Raw genomic sequence first — 22,211 nt, forward strand, 5'->3', positions numbered from 1 at the left:
CTGTCCTGGTTCTCTGCTCAGTCCCCTTTTTGAACTGGCGAATGGGCGACTTCCCGTGGCTCCAGTCGCCAGCCAAAAGGGCACCTGGACTGGTGTATTTTGTGCAGAGAACTGCTGCTCCGGGGCGCCGACAAAGCAGCCGCGCGGGGCAAAGCAGTGGCTCCGGCCGGCACAGCCGCGCTGGCCAAAACAGACGCGCTGGCGACCTGTGGAGCTCCACCGCCCGGGAATTTCCTAGTCTGTGGGCAATAAAAACGTGGCGTCCACTCACCTTCTGTGCTTTCACTGGGAGCTGCAATCCTGAGCTGTTCCTAAACGGCCATCTTGGATCCTCCCCTGTATTAGTCCCTTTTTACATTGCTGATAAAGACATACTTGAGGCTGGGCAATTTAAAAAAGAAAGACATTCAACAGACTTAATGTACCATGTGCCTGGGGAAGCCTCACAGTGATGGCAGAAGACAAGGAGGAGCAAGCCATGTCTTATATGAATGACAGCAGGCAAGGAAAAAAAAAGCTTGTGCAGGGGATCTCCTCCTTATAAAGCCATCAGAACTCATGAGACCTGTCCACCACCATGAGAACTCCATGGAGAAGACCAGTCCCCACGATCTAGTTACCTTCCACCAGGTCCCTCCCAAAACATGTGAGAATTCAAGATGAGATTTTCGTGGGGACAGAGCCAAACCATATCATACATCAACTTAATTTCAAATTCCAGAGTTAGTACATGTGAGAGTTTTGGGGTACATGAGAGTTTTTTATGCTGTAACCCATGGCTGATATTTCAAAAATGATTCCATGAATAAAAGCATGCTACATAAAATTCTGTTTTTTGATAATTTTCTCTGTAAAAACTATTCAAGAAAATTGAGCATAAAAACTTCCTTAAAAACATTATTTTGAATTTTCTTCAATGTAATAGTCTCACTTCTAATTGTACAAAATAGCATCTTGAAGACAAGAAAGCAATATATGACACATTACTCATTATATTCCCTATTAAGAGATAACATGGTTGTTAGGTCATACAGTAGGGAAAAGACTATTTGGGTATAAATCCCAGCCACAACAGGTATTGATTATTTTACTTTTATCAAATTACTTAAACGTATAATGACTGAATCTTCCACATCTAGGAAAATGGAGGAAATATTACCTATTTTATGTGGTGGCTATGAATATTAATTAAGGCACATAGAGTAACTTGTTGGCATGTTATATGCTAGCTTTTACTTATTTTATATTATTCTAATCAATGGCAGTAAGATGATAACCCATACTATGAGCCATAAAACATTTTTAAAATTGTAATTAATATTGATCGTACCCATTCCAGATTCCCAATGGCAAAAAATGAGAAAAATGCTCCCACTATGGATAAGAGTTCAACAAAATTGAACATCCTGGAAATAGATGGAGTCCCTTTGTTGCTATTATCAAAAGAAATGTGGGATGAAATATGTAATTTCCCAGCCAGGCCTGACGATCTTATTCTGGCAACTTATCCAAAGTCAGGTAAGACTATCAAAACATAAAAATATTCATTATTTGCATGTGAAATTATTGCATAATCTGTATTGATCAATGAAACATGAGTGGGATTTCAAGAGAAAAAAAAATCCTATTATGGTGATATGTTCTTTGATGTTGCAGGACATTTAGCATTTGTGATCTCTAGGGTAACAATTTCCAGTAGCACTCTCTCAAGATAAAAGATTTCTAGACTGTTGATGGGAGTGTAAATTAGCTCAACCATTGTGGAAGACAGTGTGGCGATTCCTTAAGGACCTAGAAATAGAAATTCCATTTGACCCAGCAATCCCATTACTGGGTATATAGCCAAAGGATTATAAATCATTCTACTATAAGGACACATGCACACGAATGTTCATTGCAGCACTGTTTACAATAGCAAAGACCTGGAACCAACCCAAATGTGCATTGATGATAGATTGGACAGGGAAAATGTGACACATATACACCATGGAATATTATGCAGCCATCAAAAACGATGAGTTTGTGTCCTTTGTAGGGACATGGCAGAACCTGGAAACCATCATTCTCAGCAAACTGACACAAGAGCAGAAAATCCAACACTGCATGTTCTCACTCACAGGCGGGTGTTGAACAATGAGAACACATGGACACAGGGAGGGGAGCACTACACACTGAGGTCTGTTGGGGGTAAATGGAGGAGGGACAGGCGGATGGGGAGTTGGAGAGAGATAGCATGGGGAGAAATGCCAGATAAAGGTGAAGGGGAGGAAGGCAGCAAATCACATTGTCATGTGTGTACCTCTGCAACTATCTTGCATGTTCTTCAAATGTACCCCAAAACCTAAAATGCAATTAAAAAATAAAATAAAATAAAGAAAAAGAAAACATAAAAGGTATTGCCAGAAATGCCAAATAGAATTCTCAAAAACAGTGAATCTAAAAGAGTCAGGAAAAGGCTAACAAAGGAATAAAGATGGAAATATATGAAATAAATAAAAAGTGGTAGATTTACAGCCAATTATGCAGGTAATTGTAAAATAGTTCCCAATTGCTTGCAAAAGGTACATTCCTGCAACCACATTGAATGCCTGAAATTAGATTGTACCATTTTATACACTATGTTTTATGCATACTTATTATGAAACAATTATAAATTAGAAATGGTAAGAGATTAAAAATAAATAAAAATAAAATATAATCTTTATAGAAAAATGCAACATCACTACTCTTGCACTTTAGGACCATTATTACATAAAAATAAGTGTTGCTCAAGAACCCAAGCCCTACAATACCATGAAAGTCAATCTAATATACTAGATAGCTACTAAGCAAATAATGAGCAGGTGACATAGTAGCCAGACAAAGAAATGACTCACATCCCAGAAAGGATGGAGAGGGTGGTCCAAGATTTAATCATGCTACTCAGACCAACATGCAATTTAAAACTTATGAATTGTTTAGTTCTGGAATTTTCCATGTTGTTTTCAGACCACAATTAGCCACAGATAACTTAAACCACAGAACACAAAACTGTGAATAAAGGAGAACTATTTTATTAAATAAAATTTTATAAACAACCCCAATTAGAGTGTACTTTACACATAAAGCTGTGACAGGCTGAAAGTAAAAGAATAGGAAAATGTATACCATGCAAATAATAAAGATAAACTAGCTAGAATAACCATATTATAAGGAAACAAGAATTTTACTATGTATAAGGAGAAACATTTCAAAATTATAAAAAGGTTAATTCATCAAGAGAAAATACTCCTGCATGTGTATATACTTAATAACAGGGCTTCCAAATACATAAAGCAAATATGTGAAAAAAGGAGAAATAGACAAATTCACAATTATAATTAAAAATTTTAGTACTCATCACTCAATAATTGCTAGAACAAGTAGTGAAAAAAGTACAAATTTAGAAAACCTTAACCATATTATCAGCAAGCTTGACTTAAAGATATTTTTAGAACACTCTACCCAACAGTACTAGAACCCACATTCTTTTCAAGTGCACATGAAACTTTTAAAAATATTAACCATAAGATGGGTTTGAAACAAAAATTCTCAAATAAATCTAAAATATTCAAAATTTATGCAGAATATGTTATTTGAATACAAGTAGAATTAAAGTAGAAATCAGCAACAGAAAGAGACCCACAAATATTTAGAAACTAAGCAATATAATTTGAAATAACATAAGACTATTAAAAGCATTAGAAAAGACTATACATGGAGTGATAATGAAAACAGCATATTAAAATTTGCGAGAAGCAATTAAAGCAGCACTTGAAGAGAGGTTTTTCTTTTTTTTTTTTTTTTTTTTTTTTTATTTTTTTTTTTTTTTTTTTGTACTTTAACTTCTGGGGTACATGTGCAGATCTTGCAGGATTGTTGCATAGTTACACACATGCCATGGTGGTTTGTCTCCATCCCCCCATCACCTACATCAGTCATTTCTTCTAGTGTTTTCCCTCCCCAACCTCCCTGCCCCTCACTGCCCTTCTCCTAGCCCCCCACCTCTATGTGTGACGTTCCCCTCCCTGTTTCCATGTGTTCTCATTGTTCAACATCCACCTATGAGTGAGAACATGTGGTGTTTGGTTTTCTGTTCTTGTGTCAGTTTGCTGAGAATGATGGTTTCCAGATTCATCCATGTTCCTACAAATGACACAAATTCATCAATTTTTATGGCTGCATAGTATTTCACGGTGTATATGTGCCATATTTTCTTTGTCCAGTGTATCATTGATGGGCATTTGGGTTGGTTCCAGGTCTTTGCTATTCTAAACAGTGCTGCAATGAACATACATGTGCGTGTGTCTTTATAGTAGAATGATTTATAGTCCTTTGGGCACATATTCAGTAGTGGGATGGCTGGGTCAAATGGAATCTCTATTCCAGGTCCTTGAGGAATTGCCGCACTGTCTTCCACAATGGTTGAACTAATTTACACTCCCCACAACAGTGTAAAAAGTGTTCCTATTTCTCCACATCCTCTCCAGCCTTTGTTTAATGGTTGCCATTCTAACTGTTGTGAAATGGTATTTCAATGTGGCTTTGATTTGCATTTCTCAAATGACCAGTGATGATGAGTTGTTGGCCGCATAAATGTCTTCTTCTACGAAGTGTCTGTTTATATCCTTTGCCCACTTTTGAATGGATTTGGTTTTTTTGTTGTAAATCTGCTTTAGTTCATTGTAGATTCTGGATATTAGTCCTTTGTCTGATGGGTAGAATGCAAAAATTTTTTCCCATTCTGTTGGTTGCCAGTTCACTCTAAATGATTGTTTCTTTTGCTGTACAGAAACTCTGGAGTTTAATTAGATCTCATTTGTCTATTTTGGCTTTTGTTGCCAATGCTTTTGGTGTTTTAGTCATGAAGCTGTTGCCAATTCCTATGTCCTGAATGGTTTTGCCTAGGTTTTCCTCTAGGGTTTTTATTTTGTTGTTGTTGTTGTTGTTGTTGTTGTTGTTTTAATTGCATTTTAGGTTTTGGGGTACATGTGAAGGAAGAAGATGCAAGATTGTTGCATAGGTACACACATGGCAGTGTGATTTGCTGCCTTTCTCCCCTTCACCTTTATCTGGCATTTTTCCCCATGCTATCTCTCTCCAACTCCCCGCCCCCCACTGTTCCTCCCCCATTCCTTCCAACAGACCCCAGTGTATAGTGCTCCCCTCCCTGTGTCCATGTGTTCTCATTGTTCAACACCCGCCTGTGAGTGAGAACATGCGGTGTTGGATTTTCTGCTCTTGTGTCAGTTTGCTGAGAATGATGGTTTCCAGGTTCATCCATGTCCCTACAAAGGACACGAACTCATCGTTTTTGATGGTTGCATAATATTCCATGGTGTATATGTGCCACATTTTCCCTGTCCAGTCTATCATCGATGGGCATTTGGGTTGGTTCCAGGTTTTTGCTATTGTAAACAGTGCTGCAATAAACATTCGTGTGCATGTGTCCTTATAGTAGAACGATTTATAATCCTTTGGCTATATACCCAGTAATGGGATTGCTGGGTCAAATGGAATTTCTATTTCTAGGTCCTTGAGGAATCGCCACACTGTCTTCCACAATGGTTGAATTAATTTACACTCCCACCAACAGCGTAAAAGTGTTCCTATCTCTCCACATCCTCTCCAGCATCTGTTGTCTCTAGATTTTTTAATGATTGCCATTCGAACTGGCATGAGATGGTATCTCAATGTAGTTTTGATTTTCATTTCTCTAATGACCAGTGATGATGAGCATTTTTTCATATGTTTGTTGGCCTCATGTATGTCTTCTTTTGTAAAGTGTCTGTGGATATCTTTTGCACACTTTTGAATGAGCTTGTTAGTTTTTTTCTTGTAAATCTGTTTTAGTTCTTTGTAAATTCTGGATATCGGCCCTTTGTCAGATGGGTAAACTGCAAAAATTTTTTCCCATTCTGTTGATTGCCGATTCACTCTAATGACTGTTTCTTTTGTCATGCAGAAGCTGTGGAGTTTGATTAGGTCCCATTTGTCTATTTTGGATTTTTTTTGCCAATGCTTTTGGTGTTTTGGTCATGAAGTCTTTGCCTACACCTATGTCCTGAATGGTTTTGCCTAGATTTTCTTCTAGGGTTTTTATGGTGTTAGGTTTTAAGTCTTTAATCCATCTGGAGTTAATTTTAGTGTAAGGTGTCTGGAAGGAATCCAGTTAGGTCTTATGTTTAAATATTTAATCCATCTGGAGTTAATTTTAGTGCAGGGTGTAAGGAACGGGTCCAGTTTCAGCTTTCTGCACATGGCTAGCCAGTTTTCCCAGCATCATTTATTGAACAGGGAATCCTTTCCTCATTGCTTGTTTTTGTCAAGTTTGTCAAAGATCAGATGGTTGTAGGTGTGTGGCATTACTTCCTAGGCCTCTGTTCTTTTCCATTGATCTATATCTCTGTTTTGGTGCCAGTACCATGATGTTGATTACTGTAGCCTTATAGTACAGTTTGAAATCAGGTAGCATGATGTCTCCAGCTTTGTTATTTTTGCTTGGGATTGTCTTTTCTGTGTGGACTCTTTTTTTAGTGCCATATGAAGTTTAAGGTGGCTTTTCCAGTTCTGTGAAGGTCATTGGTAGCTTCATGGGGATAGCGTTGAATCTATATATTACTTTGGGCAGTATGGTTATTTTCACAATATTGATTCTTCCTAATCATGAGCATGGAATGTTTTACATCTGTTTGTGTTCTCTCTTATTTCCTTGAGCGGTGGTTTGTAGTTCTTCTTGAAGAGATCCTTTACATCCTTTGTTAGTTTTATTCCTAGGTATTTTATTCTCTTTGTAGCAATTGTGAATGGAAGCTCACTCATGATTTGACTCTCTGTTTGTCTGTTACTGGTATATAAGAATGCTTGTAATTTCTGCACATTGAGTTTGTATCCTGAGACTTTGCTGAAGTGCCTTATTAGTTTAAGGAGATTTTGGGCTGAGACGATGGGGTCTTCTAAATATACAATCATGTCATCTGCAAACAGACAATTTTACTTCCTCTTTCCCTAATTCAATACCCTTTATTTCTTTTTCTTGCCTGATTGCTCTGGCTAGAACTTCCAATATTATATGAAGTAGTAGTGGTAAGAGAGGTTATCCTGGTCTTGTGCCAGTTTTCAAAGGGAATGCTTCCAGTTTTTCTCTGTTCAGTATAATATTGGCTGTGGGATTGTCATAAATAGCTTGTATTATTTTGAGATCTATTCCATCAATACCTAGTTTACTGAGGGTTTTTAGCATAAAGCACTGTTGAATTTTGTCAAGGCCTCCTCTGCATCTGTTGAGATAATCATGTGGTTTTTGTCTTTGGCTCTGTTTATGTGATGGATTCCATTTATAGATATGCGTATGTTGAATCATCCTTGCATATTCAGGATGAAGCCTACTTGATTGTGATGGATAAGTTTTTTGATGTGCTGTTGCATTCAGTTTGCCAGCATTTTATTGAAGATTTTTGCATCCATGTTCATCATGACTATTGGCCTGAATTTTCTTTTTTAGTTGTGTCTCTGCCAGGTTTTGGTATCAGGATGATGTTGGTCTCATAAAATGAGTTAGGGAGAATTCTCTCTTTTTGTATTGTTTGGAATAGTTTCAGAAGGAATGGTACCAGCTCCTTTTTGTATGTCTGCTAGAAATCAGCTGTTAACCTGTCTGGACCTGGACTTTTTTTGGTTGGTAGGCTGCCTCAACTTCAGACCTTGTTATTGTTCAATTCAGGAATTCAACTTCTTCCTGGTTTAGTCTTTGGAGGGTGCAAGTGTCCAGGAATTTATCCATTTCTTCTAGATTTACTGGTTTATGTGCACAGAGGTGTTTGTAGTAATCTCTGATGGTAGTTTTTATTTCTGTGGAATTGGTGGTGATATCCCCTTTATCATTTGTTATTGCATCTATTAGAATCTTCTCTCTTTTATTTTTTATTAATCTGGCTAGCAGTAGATCTATTTTGTTGATCTTTTCAAAAAACCAGCTCCTGAATTTATTGATTTTTTGCAGGTTTTTGTGTCTTTATCTCTTTCAGTTATGCTCTGATCTTAGTTATTTTTTGTCTTCTGCTAGCTTTTGAATTTGTTTGATCTTACTACTCTACTTCTTTTAATTTTGACATTAGGGTGTCGATTGTAGACCTTTCCTCGCTTCTTGTATGGGAATAAGTAAAATAATAGTGCTATAAATTTCCCTCTAGACACTGCTTTAAATGTGTCCCAGAGATTCTGGTACATTGTGTCTTCATTTTCATTTGTTTTGAAGAACATCTTTATTTCTGTCTTCATTATTTATCCAGTAGTCATTCAGGAGCAGGTTGTTCAGTTTCAATGTAGTTGTGTGGTTTTGAGTGAGTTTCTTGATTCTGAGTTCTATTTTGATTGCACTGTGGTCTGACAGACTGATATAAGCTCTGTTCTTTTGCATTTGCTGAGGAGTGATTTACTTCCAATTATGTGGTCAATTTTATAGTAAGTGCAATGTGGTGCTGAGAAGAATGTATACTCTGTTGATTAAAAAAATCTGGAGACAACAGATGCTGGAGAGGATGTTAAGAAATAGGAATGCTTTTACACTGTTGGTGGGAGTGTAAATTAATTCAACCATTGTGGAAGACACTGTGGCGATTCCTTAAGGGTCTAGTAATAGAAAATCCATTTGACCCAGCAATCCCATTACTGGGTATATATGCAAAGGATTATAAATCGTTCTATTATAAAGATACATGCACACATATGTTCATTGCAGCACTGTTTACAATAGCAAAGACATGGAAGCAACCCAAATGCCCATCAAGGATAGACTGGATAAAGAAAATGTGGGACATGTACACCATGGAATACTATACAGCCATAAGAAAGGATGAGTTCATGTCCTTGCAGGAACATGTATGAATTTGGAAACTATCATTCTCAGCAAACTGACACAGGAACAGAAAACCAAACAGTGCATGTTCTTACTCATAAGTGGGTGTTGAACAAGGAGAACACATGGACACAGGGAGGGGAACACCACACACTGGGGTCTGTTGGGTGGTGCGGGGCTAAGAGAGGGATAGCAGGAGGTGGGGAGGTTGGGAGGGATAACATTAGGAGAAATACCTAATACAGGTGAAGCGGGGATGGAGGCAGAAAACCATCATGGTGTGTATATACCTACGTAACAATCCTGTACAAGTACCCCAGAGCTTAATGTATAATTTTTAAAAATACTATTGATAAAACAAATAGCACCTGAAAACATGAAATATTCAGAAATAAATTTAACAAAGTTGTGCACAATTTGAAGGAGAAAACACTATGGAGAGAAATTGTGTAAGACTTAAATAAATAAGGAGCCATACCATATCTATGGATCAAAAGAATCAATATTTTTAAGATATATTAACTTCTACATTAATCTATATATTCAATTTAACCTGAATCACAAACTGACAAGTTGATTCCAAGATTTATATGAAAATATAAATGTCCTTAAAAGCCAATATTTTTGATAGAAAGAGTAAAGTGGCTGGGTTTATATTAGCTGATTTAATAACATTTAACTCAGCTTCAGCATTCAAAGAAGTGTGGTATTGTTTTAAGGACAGACATAAAGAATTGACCGTTACTTTGTGCCATATGCAAAAATGTAAAAGTGCAATGCATTAGACTTCCAAATATTAAAACTAAATCTATAAAACTATGGGAGTATAGATAGGAAAATAGCTTCAAAGTTTAGGTTATACAACAATAATTTTGGAAAATAATGGAAAAACACTAACTTCATGGTTTGCATTTCATAAAAGTTCAATATAATTGGACTTCATCAAAATTAAAACTTCTGTTCTTCTAAAGACACAGTTTAAAAAATAAAAATACATGACACACATGGAGAGAAAATATTCACAATACCTATATCTGGCCAGAAGGCATAAAGAACTGTTACAACTGAAAAAAAATGTACTAAATTGGGCAAAAGATATAAAAAATACTTATCACCAAAAAAGCTATACAACTAACCAATAAACACAGAATAAGATACTCAACATTATTTATTATGAGAAAATGTGAATTAATACCATAATGAAATACCACTACACATCATTTCAAACGGCTAAAAACCTGGGAATACTAAGCATTATAAGGATACAGAGGAACTGAAATTCCCATGCACTGTTGGGGAGGACGTAACATGGTATTACGTTCAACACTCTCTTATAAAATTAAACATGCACCTGCCACACAACCCAGCAATTCCCATCCTAGAGATTTACCTTCTAAAATAAAAATCTATGATCATCCAAAAGCTTATACACAAATATTATAGCACATTTATTCAAAAATAGACCAACACTGACAAAAACCTAAATTTTTATTATATAAATGAATAAACACAATTGCTTATCCATAAAATTGAGTTGTTCTCGGTAATAAAAAGAAATAAACTACAGATATATACAAGAACATGAATGAATCCCAAAATAATGATGGTGTGTGAAAAAAAATCAGACATATGAGGACATACTGTATGGTTTCATTTTATGAAATTCTACAATCTGTAAAACTAATTTATATTGACAAAAACAAAAATAGATCAGCAGTTCCATGGAGTCGAAAGTGGCAAAAGGAATGACTGATTGCAATAGATACGGTTGTGATTTTGATTATGGTAATGACTGCATATATTTGTCAAATTTCATTAAACTATACATTTATAATAGGTTCATTCTCTTCTATGTAATTCTCACCCACACTGAAGTTTATTTCAAAAAACATGATTCCATAATGATGAAAAAAAGAAAAAGAAAGAAAAACTTATTTATTATGATTAAAGATAACTATTATTCATCTCTTAGCCTAAGAAGAAGTAATAAAGAAAAATAACTTACAGGAATAATTAGGAAAGGAAGAAGTCAAATTGTCTCTATTTGCAGAGGACATGATTGTATATTTAGAAGACCCCATCATCTCAGCCCAAAATCTCCTTAAACTGATAAGCAACTTCAGCAAAGTCTCAGGATACAAAATCAATGTACAGAAATCACAAGCATTCTTATATACCAATAACAGACTTAAACAGAGCCAAATCCAGAAATATAAGGCCTAACACCAGAAAAACCCTAGAAGAAAACCTAGGCAAAACTATTCAGGACATAGGCATAGGCAAGGGCTTCATGACTAAAACACCAAAAGCATTGGCAACAAAAGCCAAAATAGCAAAAGAAACAATCATTAAAGTGAACTGGCAAACAACAGAATGGGAAAAATTTTTTGCAGTCTACCCATCTGACAAAGGGCTAATATCCAGAATCTACAAAGAACTAAAACAGATTTACAAGAAAGAAACAAACAATCCCAATGAAAAGTGGACGAAGGACATAACAGACACTTTTCAAAAGAAGACATTTATGAGGCCAACAAACATGACAAAATGCTCATCATCACTGGTCATCAGAGAAATGCAAACCAAAACTGCATTGAGATACCATCTCATGCCAGTTAGAATGGTGATCATTAAAAAATCTGGAGACAACAGATGCTAGAGAGGATGTGGAGAAATGGAACATTTTTACTCTGTTGGTGGGAGTGTAAATTAGTTCAATCATTGTGGAAGACAGTGTGGCAATTCCTCAGGGACCTAGAAATAGAAACACCATTTGACCCAGCAATCCCATTACTGGGTATATATCCAAAAGCTTAGAAATCATTCTATTATAAAAACACATGCACACGAATGTTTATTGCAGCACTGTTTACAATAGCAAATACCTGGAACCAACCCAAATGCCCATCGATGATAGACTGGACAAGGAAAATGTGGCACATATACACCATGGAATACTATGTAGCCATAAAAAAGGATGAGTTTGTGTCCTTTGTAGGGACGTGGATGAATCTGGAAACCATCATTCTCAGCAAACTGACACAACAACAGAAAAACTAATACCACATGTTCTCACTCATAGGCAGGTGTTGAACAATGAGAACACATGGATACAGGGAGGGGAGCATCACACACTGGGGTCTGTTGTGGGGGAATAGGGGAGGAACAGTTGGGGGTAGGGAGTTTGGGGTGGGATAACATGGGGAGAAAAAAAGAATACAGGAATTATGGTTCTTCCCTATTTCATGAGGGAAAGTTTTTTATATGATGATCTACCTAATAAATAGAGAAGTGATGGGATTAGAAAATAAGCAATTTTCTAACCACAATAAAAATTAGGTCAAGCAGGATCATTAATGAATGAATCCTGAAATAACTAGGTAAAATCTCAGAGGAACTGGTTGGTCACATGGTACTGAAATGTCATCATACAGTTTCATCCCTAAAAGCAAATGGAAATGTGGACCTTTACAATGAGCATTCTGGTGGTCGCCTCCAAAACTGAATGATAAACAGTAGTATCACTAGTAGTGAGGCAATCTGATATATGTACTTCTTGGCATACATGGTGCAAGAAGTACCAAGCAGTGCCTAGAAATCTGCCAAAAATGATCACCAGAAACTAACCAAGGCCTGGATTCCAGTCTCTGGCAAATAGAAAAACAAAAATGCACTATGAGGAAACAATCAGACAAATCCAGAATAAGCAGAGTACTACAAGACAAGTGGCTGATCTGGTCAAAAGCCAATGTCAAAGAACAAAAACTAGTGTCATGAAGAAAAAGCGTGGAAGGATGATTCTAAGCTGAGACAAAAAGGGCAGCCAAAGTAATGCAGCCTATAAATCTTAATTGGGAAAAAGTGATTAATAACATTACAACACAATTGAAAAAAATTTAATATAGGTTGAATATCTCATTTTATTAAGGTTTTATTATAAAATAGATGTTCTGAGAAACATTTAGTAACCATGACAAGAGAATGTTGTATTGGGAGATACAGCATTTTTAGGCATGAAGTGTCATAATATAGGAAACATAAAAATGGATCACTCAAACATGATAGATGAGAGATTAAATGCTAAAAGATGATAGATGATTGATTGATAGATACATAGATACATACATACATACACAGATGCATAGAGAGATATAGATACATAATTAGATAGCTACATGGAGAGATAGAAGATAGATACATAGATAGATGATAGATTAGATAGATGATAGATAGATGATAGATAGATAGATAGATAGATAGATAGATAGATAGACAGATTAGATAGATATATAGATGATAGATAGATAGATAGATGAAGGCATAACAGTTTTCACTTCTGCCTCCACAACATTGATCAAATTTCAAAGTGCTCTCATGTTGCTGCCTTTGTTCAAAATATTCAATAACTTAGGATTAAAGTTTAGTTGATAAAATCAAAGAACTATTTCAAATATTTTCAGGTACAACATGGATGCAAGAAATTTTAGACATGATTCAAAATGATGGTGATGTGAAGAAATGCAAAAGAGGCGGTCCTCTAGAGAGATACCCTTTCCTTGAATTGAAATTTCCCCATAAAGAAAAAAAAGGTAATATGCACCAAGACAGAAAGGGCTTTCAATGCAAGACTCCAGAACAATGTGTACTGTCTTTAACAGAGTTTCCATGGTAGCCAAAAGCAGCCTGTATCTTTCATGAGGTCAAATTGTTCACAAGCCAATAAGTAAAACCTTAGATTGAGTCTTCAGGGCTTCCTTCTGTTCTTAGCTTGTGGCCTTTAGCTTCCCAATAAGATTTCATTCTCTTTCTCATATTTCTCTTTCCCAATGTTATGATAAAGAACACTCCCTCTCCTTTGTATTCTCCTTCATATGTTTGAATCAGTGGAAAAACCAGAAATTAGCAATCGGCTATTATAAAAGGACAGGTGTGATTTCTGAAGAAAATGGAGAAGTATTGAGGATATACCATGGACATTCCCAGCAGTAATTGTGGGAGCTAAAAAGGTTTTCTAAGAGTGTAAAACCCAGTGAATAACATGAAATAAAGAAAGACCTCCTAGAAGACTTTTGGAACGAAAAATGCTTTACATGTGTTTGTGATAAACAATTAGTGTCTCCAGCAGAAAAAAATTAAACCTCTCTCTAAATTAAGGCACAAATGTAAATTCAAAGATTTTCCAAGAATGGCAAAGTATTGTAAAAGGATGGATGTGATTTCTGAGAAACAAAAAGAGAGAGAGAGAGAAACAGAGAGGAAAAGGACAACCACATATATATTGAACATTCCCAGAATTTATTGAGGGTGATAAGGAGCTTCCCTGAGAGTCTAAAGGCTGAGAGGATAAGAGGAAATAAGCAAAAGTCTCCTAGATGGTTAGGCAGGAGTAGATGCTTTGTATGTCCTTCTGGATAAACAGCTAACATTTTTAATAAAAATGAAACATAATGTAATCATTCTTTAGACAAAGATACAAATGGAATTCAAGTATTTTGGCAAAGTGGCAAGAATAAATAAACTATAAATTTTTTTTTCTAGATTTGGAGATAGCTCTTGAAACGTCCTCACCACGACTAATAAAAACTCACCTCCCTTCACATCTGGTTCCACCATCTATCTGGAAAGAAAACTGCAAGGTAAAAAGAGCAGGCTTTTCAAACTTCTTTTAGCTTGGTGATATAAACTATACAACTGAAGATATATTTCAAAATAATTTACATTGAAAAATATTTTAATATAATTTGCTGTTTTTGCTTAGATGAAGTACTTAAAATCAAGAATTACATAATTTGAAATCTGCAAACATCCATGTTTTCTAAGGCAGGCTGTGTTTTCTAGAGGCAGGCTGACAAAGTGGGAGGGAAAAGATAGCAGTGAGTTGACTTGAGTACAGGAGGTAGTGATGCAGTATAGTGTACAGGTTAGAAGGATAGGAAGAATTAACTGGACTTTGTGAGAGATCACATATAGAGGTGAGGGGGATAAAAATGAGGACAGGTTTGACCTTAGTCTACTCAGTAGATTATAGAGGCATGGAATATACATATTTTATATATATATATATATATATATATATATATATATATATATATATGGCAACCAACAAAATCATTCTAATCTTTGCGAAACACTGAAACATTCCTCTGTTTGAGTCTTATACAACTATCCAGGAACTAGCTGTGGACTCAGTGTCCCAATTTCTGTGACCAGGTCTGACCCACTCATGTACTAAGCATGAAAGAGTAGGAGTCCCTCCAATTATCTGAAGGTCATTTACTTCTATTGAAGAATAATACCTGCTCTCTCCTCACCTAACACTAACCCTTTTAGAGCCAAATGAGATGGTATGCACAAAAATGTTTTCTCACTTTCTAAGCTTTCCCCTGTTGTGAATCTGGAATATTTCTTTCAACACAGTAAGACACACCTGAAATTCACCATTTCATGGCCCATCTCTGAATGCTCAGGAATGCTTTGTCAATTCCTCCATGACTACTCAGCATATCACATCATATTCCAACCATGATTGACAGTGCTGTCCAAACATTGTGTTCATCCTCCTGCATTACTCATAATCACTCTGAAGTGGGGCACTCTCATTTGTCTTGGTGTTCTCCATGGCTATCAGGGTTGCAGAGTCGAAATGGCTCCACTTATTTAATATTTTAGCTCATAACTAATGAATACAATGCTATGAACTTACAGGATGTAGTTACCATTGTATTGAAACACTCTCCTAAGTATTTTTTCTCAGTCTTATTTTTCTCTCCCTGGCTTCCTTCCCCCTTCTTGATTTCAGATTATCTATGTGGCCAGAAATGCCAAGGATTGCCTGGTATCTTACTACCACTTTCACAGGATGACTTCCTTATTGTATGATCCTCAGAACTTGGAGGAATTTTATGAGGAATTCATGTCAGGAAAAGGTGAGTGAAAACCAATTTTGTGGTACCCTCTTTCAGGAGACTTTAACAATAAGCACCTATGTAAACTAAAGTATAATTGTATGAAAGACCATCCTGAGTGAAGAGGTCCTATCTTGGTAAAGTGGAACTGGATAAGCCAGGTAGAAGAGGTATTTTTCCAAAATTGAATACAAATGTAAATTTAGATCAACTGGTGTCATAAGTGTTGAGACAAAGGTAACAATCCCCAAATCCTTGACCTGAGTTTCAAACAGTCAACTTCAAAATAAAAAGAGGAGACATTTTCTATGGAAAGACCTGGCAGTGGGAAGGCAGGAGGTGACTTCCTGTGGTTTTCCCTAGCAGCATTATTGGACTGCTGGGCCACCACTTGTAGTCACTGCACAGCCACAGAGAGTCATACACGGCACAGCCACAGAGAACCTTTCCCACAGGACACAGTGCAAAATCATAGCAGCCATGGCCCCTCATCCACTTACTAACAAGATCACACTTTCCAGAAAACCAGTGAACACATTAGAGCCACACTTGACAAAATAGTATTTGACTAGATTTGACCAGGTATCAAATCAAATTGGCAAGGATCTCAACCTCCTCACAGAAGAAGAATATCTCATAGAAACAACAATCTCTAGACAGAAGAAGAGACAAGATGGCTACATAAGGTGATTTAGGATGTAAGGACCACCTACATATTTGTATGAGCTTTAGTGCAGAAACATGATGATAGTATTTCATTGTAATGCAGTGAGCAGACCTGGAAAAATGGATGAAAATTACATGGTATCTGCCCCATTTCATTAACCTCTCTCAAACAATTATAACTTTCACAAGTGAAATGGCTGAGTTGTGATGCTGAGAGCTCCCAGTCCTTGAGCAACCTAACTATCCCTGAGCAAGTGTCTGTCAGGGAACTGAGTTTCATTATAATCAATCCTGACCACAGCATTCATATTCTCTTGAGGCAAAAGCAGAATCAAAATGAAGTGACATCTGCAACATGAAAAACAGGTATCTGTGGAAAAGTCAATAAATAATAATTTACATCAAGCACGTCACTGCAGTGAATCAAGAGAGATAACCTCATTAGAACAATTTCTTTAGAAACATTAAAAAAAAGCACTGACAGATGCAAAGAGAAAAACAACAAATCGAGATAGGACTTCAGGTGAATAGATTTCCAATATTTATGAAGAGAAGTTTTGAAAGCAGGCATAGTAGGAGAAAGGAAAGGAAGAGAGGATCCAAGCTTCTTTTCTTGTATGATTTTTCCCAAGGCCGGAGGTGTGCCACTGTTTTTGTGTCATTTTGGCTGGACTGTGGCACCTACTTATTTAATCAAACACAAATCCTAGGGTTTCTGTGAAAGTATCAATTTTGTAGTTGTAATTTATAGCTGTAATCAGTTGACTTTAAGAAAAGGAGATAATATTAAATATCAATAATATGGGTGGAACTTATGCAATCAGTTGGAGGTCATAAGAGAAAAAAACTCAGGTTTCTGAAAGAAAGGATTCTGACTTAGGACTGTTATATCAAAGCTTGCCTGAGTTTCCAGCATCCCCCACAGACTTCAAACATGCCAAGCTCCACAATTGTAGAAGCTAATTCCTGTAAATAAACCATATATACATAATTTATATTTTATCTCTGTGTATATATATATATATATATATACACTATGATATAGCCATTGCTTAAAATAAATTTTATATGTACATATATATATTATGCACATATATAAAACATTCACACATATACATACACATACATGAGTCCCCTTTATACTTGGTTTCCCTTTCTGCAGTTTCAGCCATCCACAGTCAGCCCCAATTCAAAAATATTACAGTATTTCAAGGGAAAAAAGGATAGAAAGAGGGAGACTACATTCACCTAAGATGTGACTATATTATAGGATATTGTTGTAATAGCTATTTAGTTTTGTTGCTATTCACTCACAGTGCCTAATATATAAATTAAACTAACATACACATGTGTGTATAGAAAAAAAAACATATACACTATGATAATGTAATTTGGTACTATCTGTGGTTTCAGGCATCCACTGAGGGTCATATGATATATCACCTGTGAATAAGGGGCACTAATGTATTCTTCTCTGGATTTGCCTGTTGTTCTGTTTTGCTAGAGAACCTGGCTGACACAGATACCAGATACCAGTCACCATGACACATGCCAAGGTTCAAGTCACTGCAAACGTACATCTCTCTTCATCCTGATTCAAAAGACAGCATTTCACCTGCTTGCTCACTTGGTTTGTGGTCATTTTACCTCTGGAGAATGTTTTCCATCATCCTTCAGACAAATCTTCCACTTAGCACAATGCTTGCAACATAGCTAACCCTTAATAAAGATAACTCCTATGTTTATAATGACTACCCAGAACTAAACCAGGAAGCTGCCAGAAGTGACAACCTATCAGGAACACTAAAACATCACTGAAATAAAATATGGTACTGGCCAACTCAGGTGTCCATTCATTCTCTTACCTATTGCTGAAAAGAAAATGCATTGCATATTTACCACATAGATCCAGCCTCAGGTGGAAATAGAAGTTCTCCTCAAGCCCACCTTTATACTACTGCTGTATCTCTTTCAGAACAGGAACTTGCAAACTGCTTAGCACAGCTAAACAGGGAAAGCAGCAGGAGGACCCTAATCCTATATCGGATGGCCTGAATCAGTAATTGAATCTGAAACTAAGCACTGTTTACCAAGAACAGGGGAAGTATTTTATTTCCTAATCTTTTAAGGTCTGTCTCAAGAAATCATCAATGTGTGCAAAGTCACATATAATAAATGTGTACTATAAATCTCTGCTTTACACCATAAGTATGAAGAAATTTTATTAGTAGAAAATTACATTCACTTCATTAAGTAACCAGAATGAAAATTACAGAAGCTTATTTCAAATGGTGCTAATTTATTGTATAGCCTTGGGTTTTGTCCTGGTACTGGGAACTAACAGTGCTCTGACATCTTCTAGTTGTTTATGGATCCTGGTTCGACCATGTGAAAGGATGGTGGGCTGCAAAAGACACGCACCAGATCCTCTACCTCTTCTATGAGGATATAAAAAAGGCAAGTGGCACTGAAACATATAGGTCGGACCCAGAAACCCTCCTGACAATGTCCATCTGTTAAACAAGCTGTCACTTTAATTGGCCAAGTTCTTCTTCTTTCCACCCTCCTCATAATGCCTTTTTCTTCCATGGTCAGAATCCAAAACAAGAGATCCTCAAGGTTTTGAAATTCTTGGAGAAAACTTTGTCAGATGATGTTATAAACAAGATCATCCACCATACTTCATTTGATGTAATGAAGCATAACCCCATGGCCAACCAGTCTTCTGTACCTTCTCACATATTTGATCACTCCATCTCAAAATTCATGAGGAAAGGTTGGTGGCATTTCTTTAACTTAGTCCAAAAAAAATTCTGCCCTATAATTTAAAATAATTTTAAATCTAATTTTCAGGAAGAAGTGACAGATTTCAGTTAAACTATGAATCTCTGCTCCCCTCACCCTGCCTGTTTGCTGAAAGCCAATGTCAGTGGTTCTGAAACTTGAGTCATATTAGAACCCCTGGAGACCTTGCTAAAGCTCTGATTGGTGGTCCCCACTCCAAGATACTGTTTCCATAGGTCCAGGAGTAGAGCCCTCAAATTTGCCTATCTCTCGAGTTCTCAAGTGATGCTTATGGTGCTGATCACTTTGATTATAATACCCAGCCCAACCATGAACTCCATGCTGAAGGCTTGTGCATCCTCTGAGCAGCTTTGGACACTCATCTTTATTCTATTCCTGTTGTTCAAACCCTAGCATCGCACTTAGTACTTAGATTTGTAACTACTGGTATTCATGTCTGTCTCCAAAATAAGACGACGGGCTTCCAGAAGAGAAAATTGTGTTCAGTTTGTTCCACTAGAATCTAGTATAGAGACTAATACCTCAAAAAACTCAATAAAGGCCTGTTGTGTGAGTGTATGGATGAAGGAACGTTATTTCTGTTCTCAACAGGTTAACATTCTAGATAGATGCAGAAACAGCTGAAAGTTACAAAAAAGAAAGTAAAATAGAAGCTACAGTAGTAATTCCCTAATACCAGTACTCCTGACTGTATCAAAATTACCTTTAAAAATAGAGACCCCATTCCTGAAGATTCCAGTTAACTAGTTGCAAGTTGGAATCTGGAATTTGACATTATGATCAAGCATTTCAGATTAATCTTCTTGTCAAAGGGCAGGAAACCAGTAGAAATAAAGCACTAGGATAATTTAGATAAACAATTTATTATCTCAGCATTTGTTAGGCTGACAAGGTAAAACAGTTTGCAGAAGATCGCTCGTATCTAAATGTCGCATCAGGTAGATTTACTCTTTAATTTTGCCCAATAAGAAATATCTTCTCCAGTGAGGTTAATGACATTTTTTAAATGTTTCACTGTCCCTGAGAGATCAAGATAGGATGTTCCCCCAAGAAGTCCATGATGGTAACCAGATGTAGACTTTGGGTTGGGCACACTAGAGCCTATTGTGAATAGGAGCAGAAGATTCAGCCCAGTGGAGCACCTCAGTGGAGCCTGCAGCATTTGAGGAAGAAATGATACTGTGTGCCTTGTGGTAAGAAGGCCAAGTGGATTGAAAATGAGGGACCATTCATAGTGGGAAGACCAGCTGGAGTGCGACTGAGGAACCCTCACTCATGGGAAGATCATGTGGGTAGATTAGGAAACACTCACAATAGAAAGGTTAGGTGGAATGGATACAGAGTCTGTGATGAACTTTTTTGTTGTCCTACAGGGATGCCGGGAGACTGGAAGAACCATTTTACTGTGGCTATGAATGAGAAATTTGATAAGTATTACGAGAAGAGGATGGCAGAAACTACGCTGACCTTCTGCACAGAGATCTGAGTGGGAAAAAACAAAATAAGAAACAGAGTCTGTGCCAATGATTTTGCTTTTTATTCTGTTAGGAAAGGAACTGTGATAAATGTGGAGCTTATGAGCTTCAGTCCCTGTCTCCTATAGTGTGGCTAGTCTGCTACAATATTAAAACATGATTTAAAATATTAACAAATCAGCTACTCCTATAAATAAAATATGAGGAATAGAGAACAGAGTCTGCCTACATGAGTTTTTTTTTTTAAGTACAGGTATGTTTTACTGCGCATGACAGATAAAGCAAAACAAACGATTGCATCATGCACTCCCATGTATGATCCCAAGTACATTTCACAAGAAAATCATGCATAGGTGTTATAAGCCTCATTATTAAGAGCAAATGCAATGACTTGGAATGATTATTCTATATTTTTACACATAAATAATAACTTCCAAGAGAAAAGAACTGATAAGTAGTTTTCAGTCACAATTTATGTAATACAATAATATAAAAATAATTACTACTGAAAAAAATCAATCAATTGGAAAATGATTATTCCTCTAAATTTGTCTTGTAACTAATTTCTTAATAAAAGAGTTTGAATTAGACAAATCAGGTAGTGAGTTCCCCTGAAAAAAATCTTACCATGATATAAATAAAATTGCTTAATGTAACTGATCCATAAATTGAGATCTGGGACAAAAGCACCATGACTCTGCATTACTATTTCTCTTAATAAAGAGTCTCTGTATAATTTTTATATAAAATTATAAATTATTTGATATCAAAATTATACAGTCAATATTAGACAGATCAATGAGACAGAATATTAACGGAGTTATCCAAAACTTGAACTCAGATCTGGACCAAGGGGACCTAATAGCTACAGAATTCTCCTCCCCAAATCCATGGAATCTACATTCTTCTCAGCACCACATCACACTTAGTCTAAAATTGACCACATAATTGGAAGTAAATCACTCCTCAGCAAATGCAAAAGAATGGAAATCAGAACAACCACTGTCTCAGACCACAGTGCAATCAAATTAGAACTCAGGATCAAGAAACTCACTCAAAACCACACAACCACATGGAAACTGAACAACCTGCAACTGAATGACTACTGGATAAATAATAAAATGAAGGTAGAAATAAAAATGTTCTTCAAAACCAATGGGAATGAAGACACAATGTAACAGAATCTCTGGGACACATTTAAAGTATTGTCTAAAGGGAAATTTATAGCACTAAATGTCCAAATGAGAAGTGAGGAAAGATTTAAATTGACACCCTATGGTCACAATTAAAAGAACTAGAGAAGCAAGAAGAAACAAATTCAAAAGCTATCAGAAGACAAGAAATAACAAAGATCAGAGCAGAACTGAAGGAGAGAGAGACACAAAAATCCCTTCAAAAAATCAATAAATCCAGGAGCTGGTTTACTGAAAAGATCAACAAAATAGATAGACTGCTACCCAGATTAATAAAAAAGAAAAGAGAGAA

At 36.3% G+C, this 22,211-nt stretch overlaps 1 protein-coding gene across 2 annotated transcripts in view; it reads left to right on the forward strand.

The window, feature by feature from the left end:
• LOC108312948 (sulfotransferase 1C1) overlaps positions 1-22,211 on the forward strand; it is a 131,924-nt gene that overhangs the window by 37,615 nt on the left and 72,098 nt on the right. Inside the window, exons 2-8 of one of the 2 annotated variants that reach the window (XM_017541118.2) lie at positions 1,340-1,518; positions 13,336-13,464; positions 14,414-14,511; positions 15,675-15,801; positions 18,809-18,903; positions 19,042-19,222; positions 20,625-20,943. In XM_017541118.2, the coding sequence (XP_017396607.1) occupies positions 1,347-1,518; positions 13,336-13,464; positions 14,414-14,511; positions 15,675-15,801; positions 18,809-18,903; positions 19,042-19,222; positions 20,625-20,737 (915 nt within the window). In that variant the 5' untranslated portion in view covers positions 1,340-1,346 and the 3' untranslated portion in view covers positions 20,738-20,943. Of the gene's footprint in view, positions 1-1,339; positions 1,519-13,335; positions 13,465-14,413; positions 14,512-15,674; positions 15,802-18,808; positions 18,904-19,041; positions 19,223-20,624; positions 20,944-22,211 lie in introns of those variants that run through there. The other variant, XM_017541117.2, reaches the window with a different exon arrangement.

This window comes from Cebus imitator, unplaced genomic scaffold, assembly GCF_001604975.1.
Source record: "Cebus imitator isolate Cc_AM_T3 unplaced genomic scaffold, Cebus_imitator-1.0 Scaffold131, whole genome shotgun sequence".
NCBI classification, from domain to species: Eukaryota; Metazoa; Chordata; class Mammalia; order Primates; family Cebidae; genus Cebus; species Cebus imitator.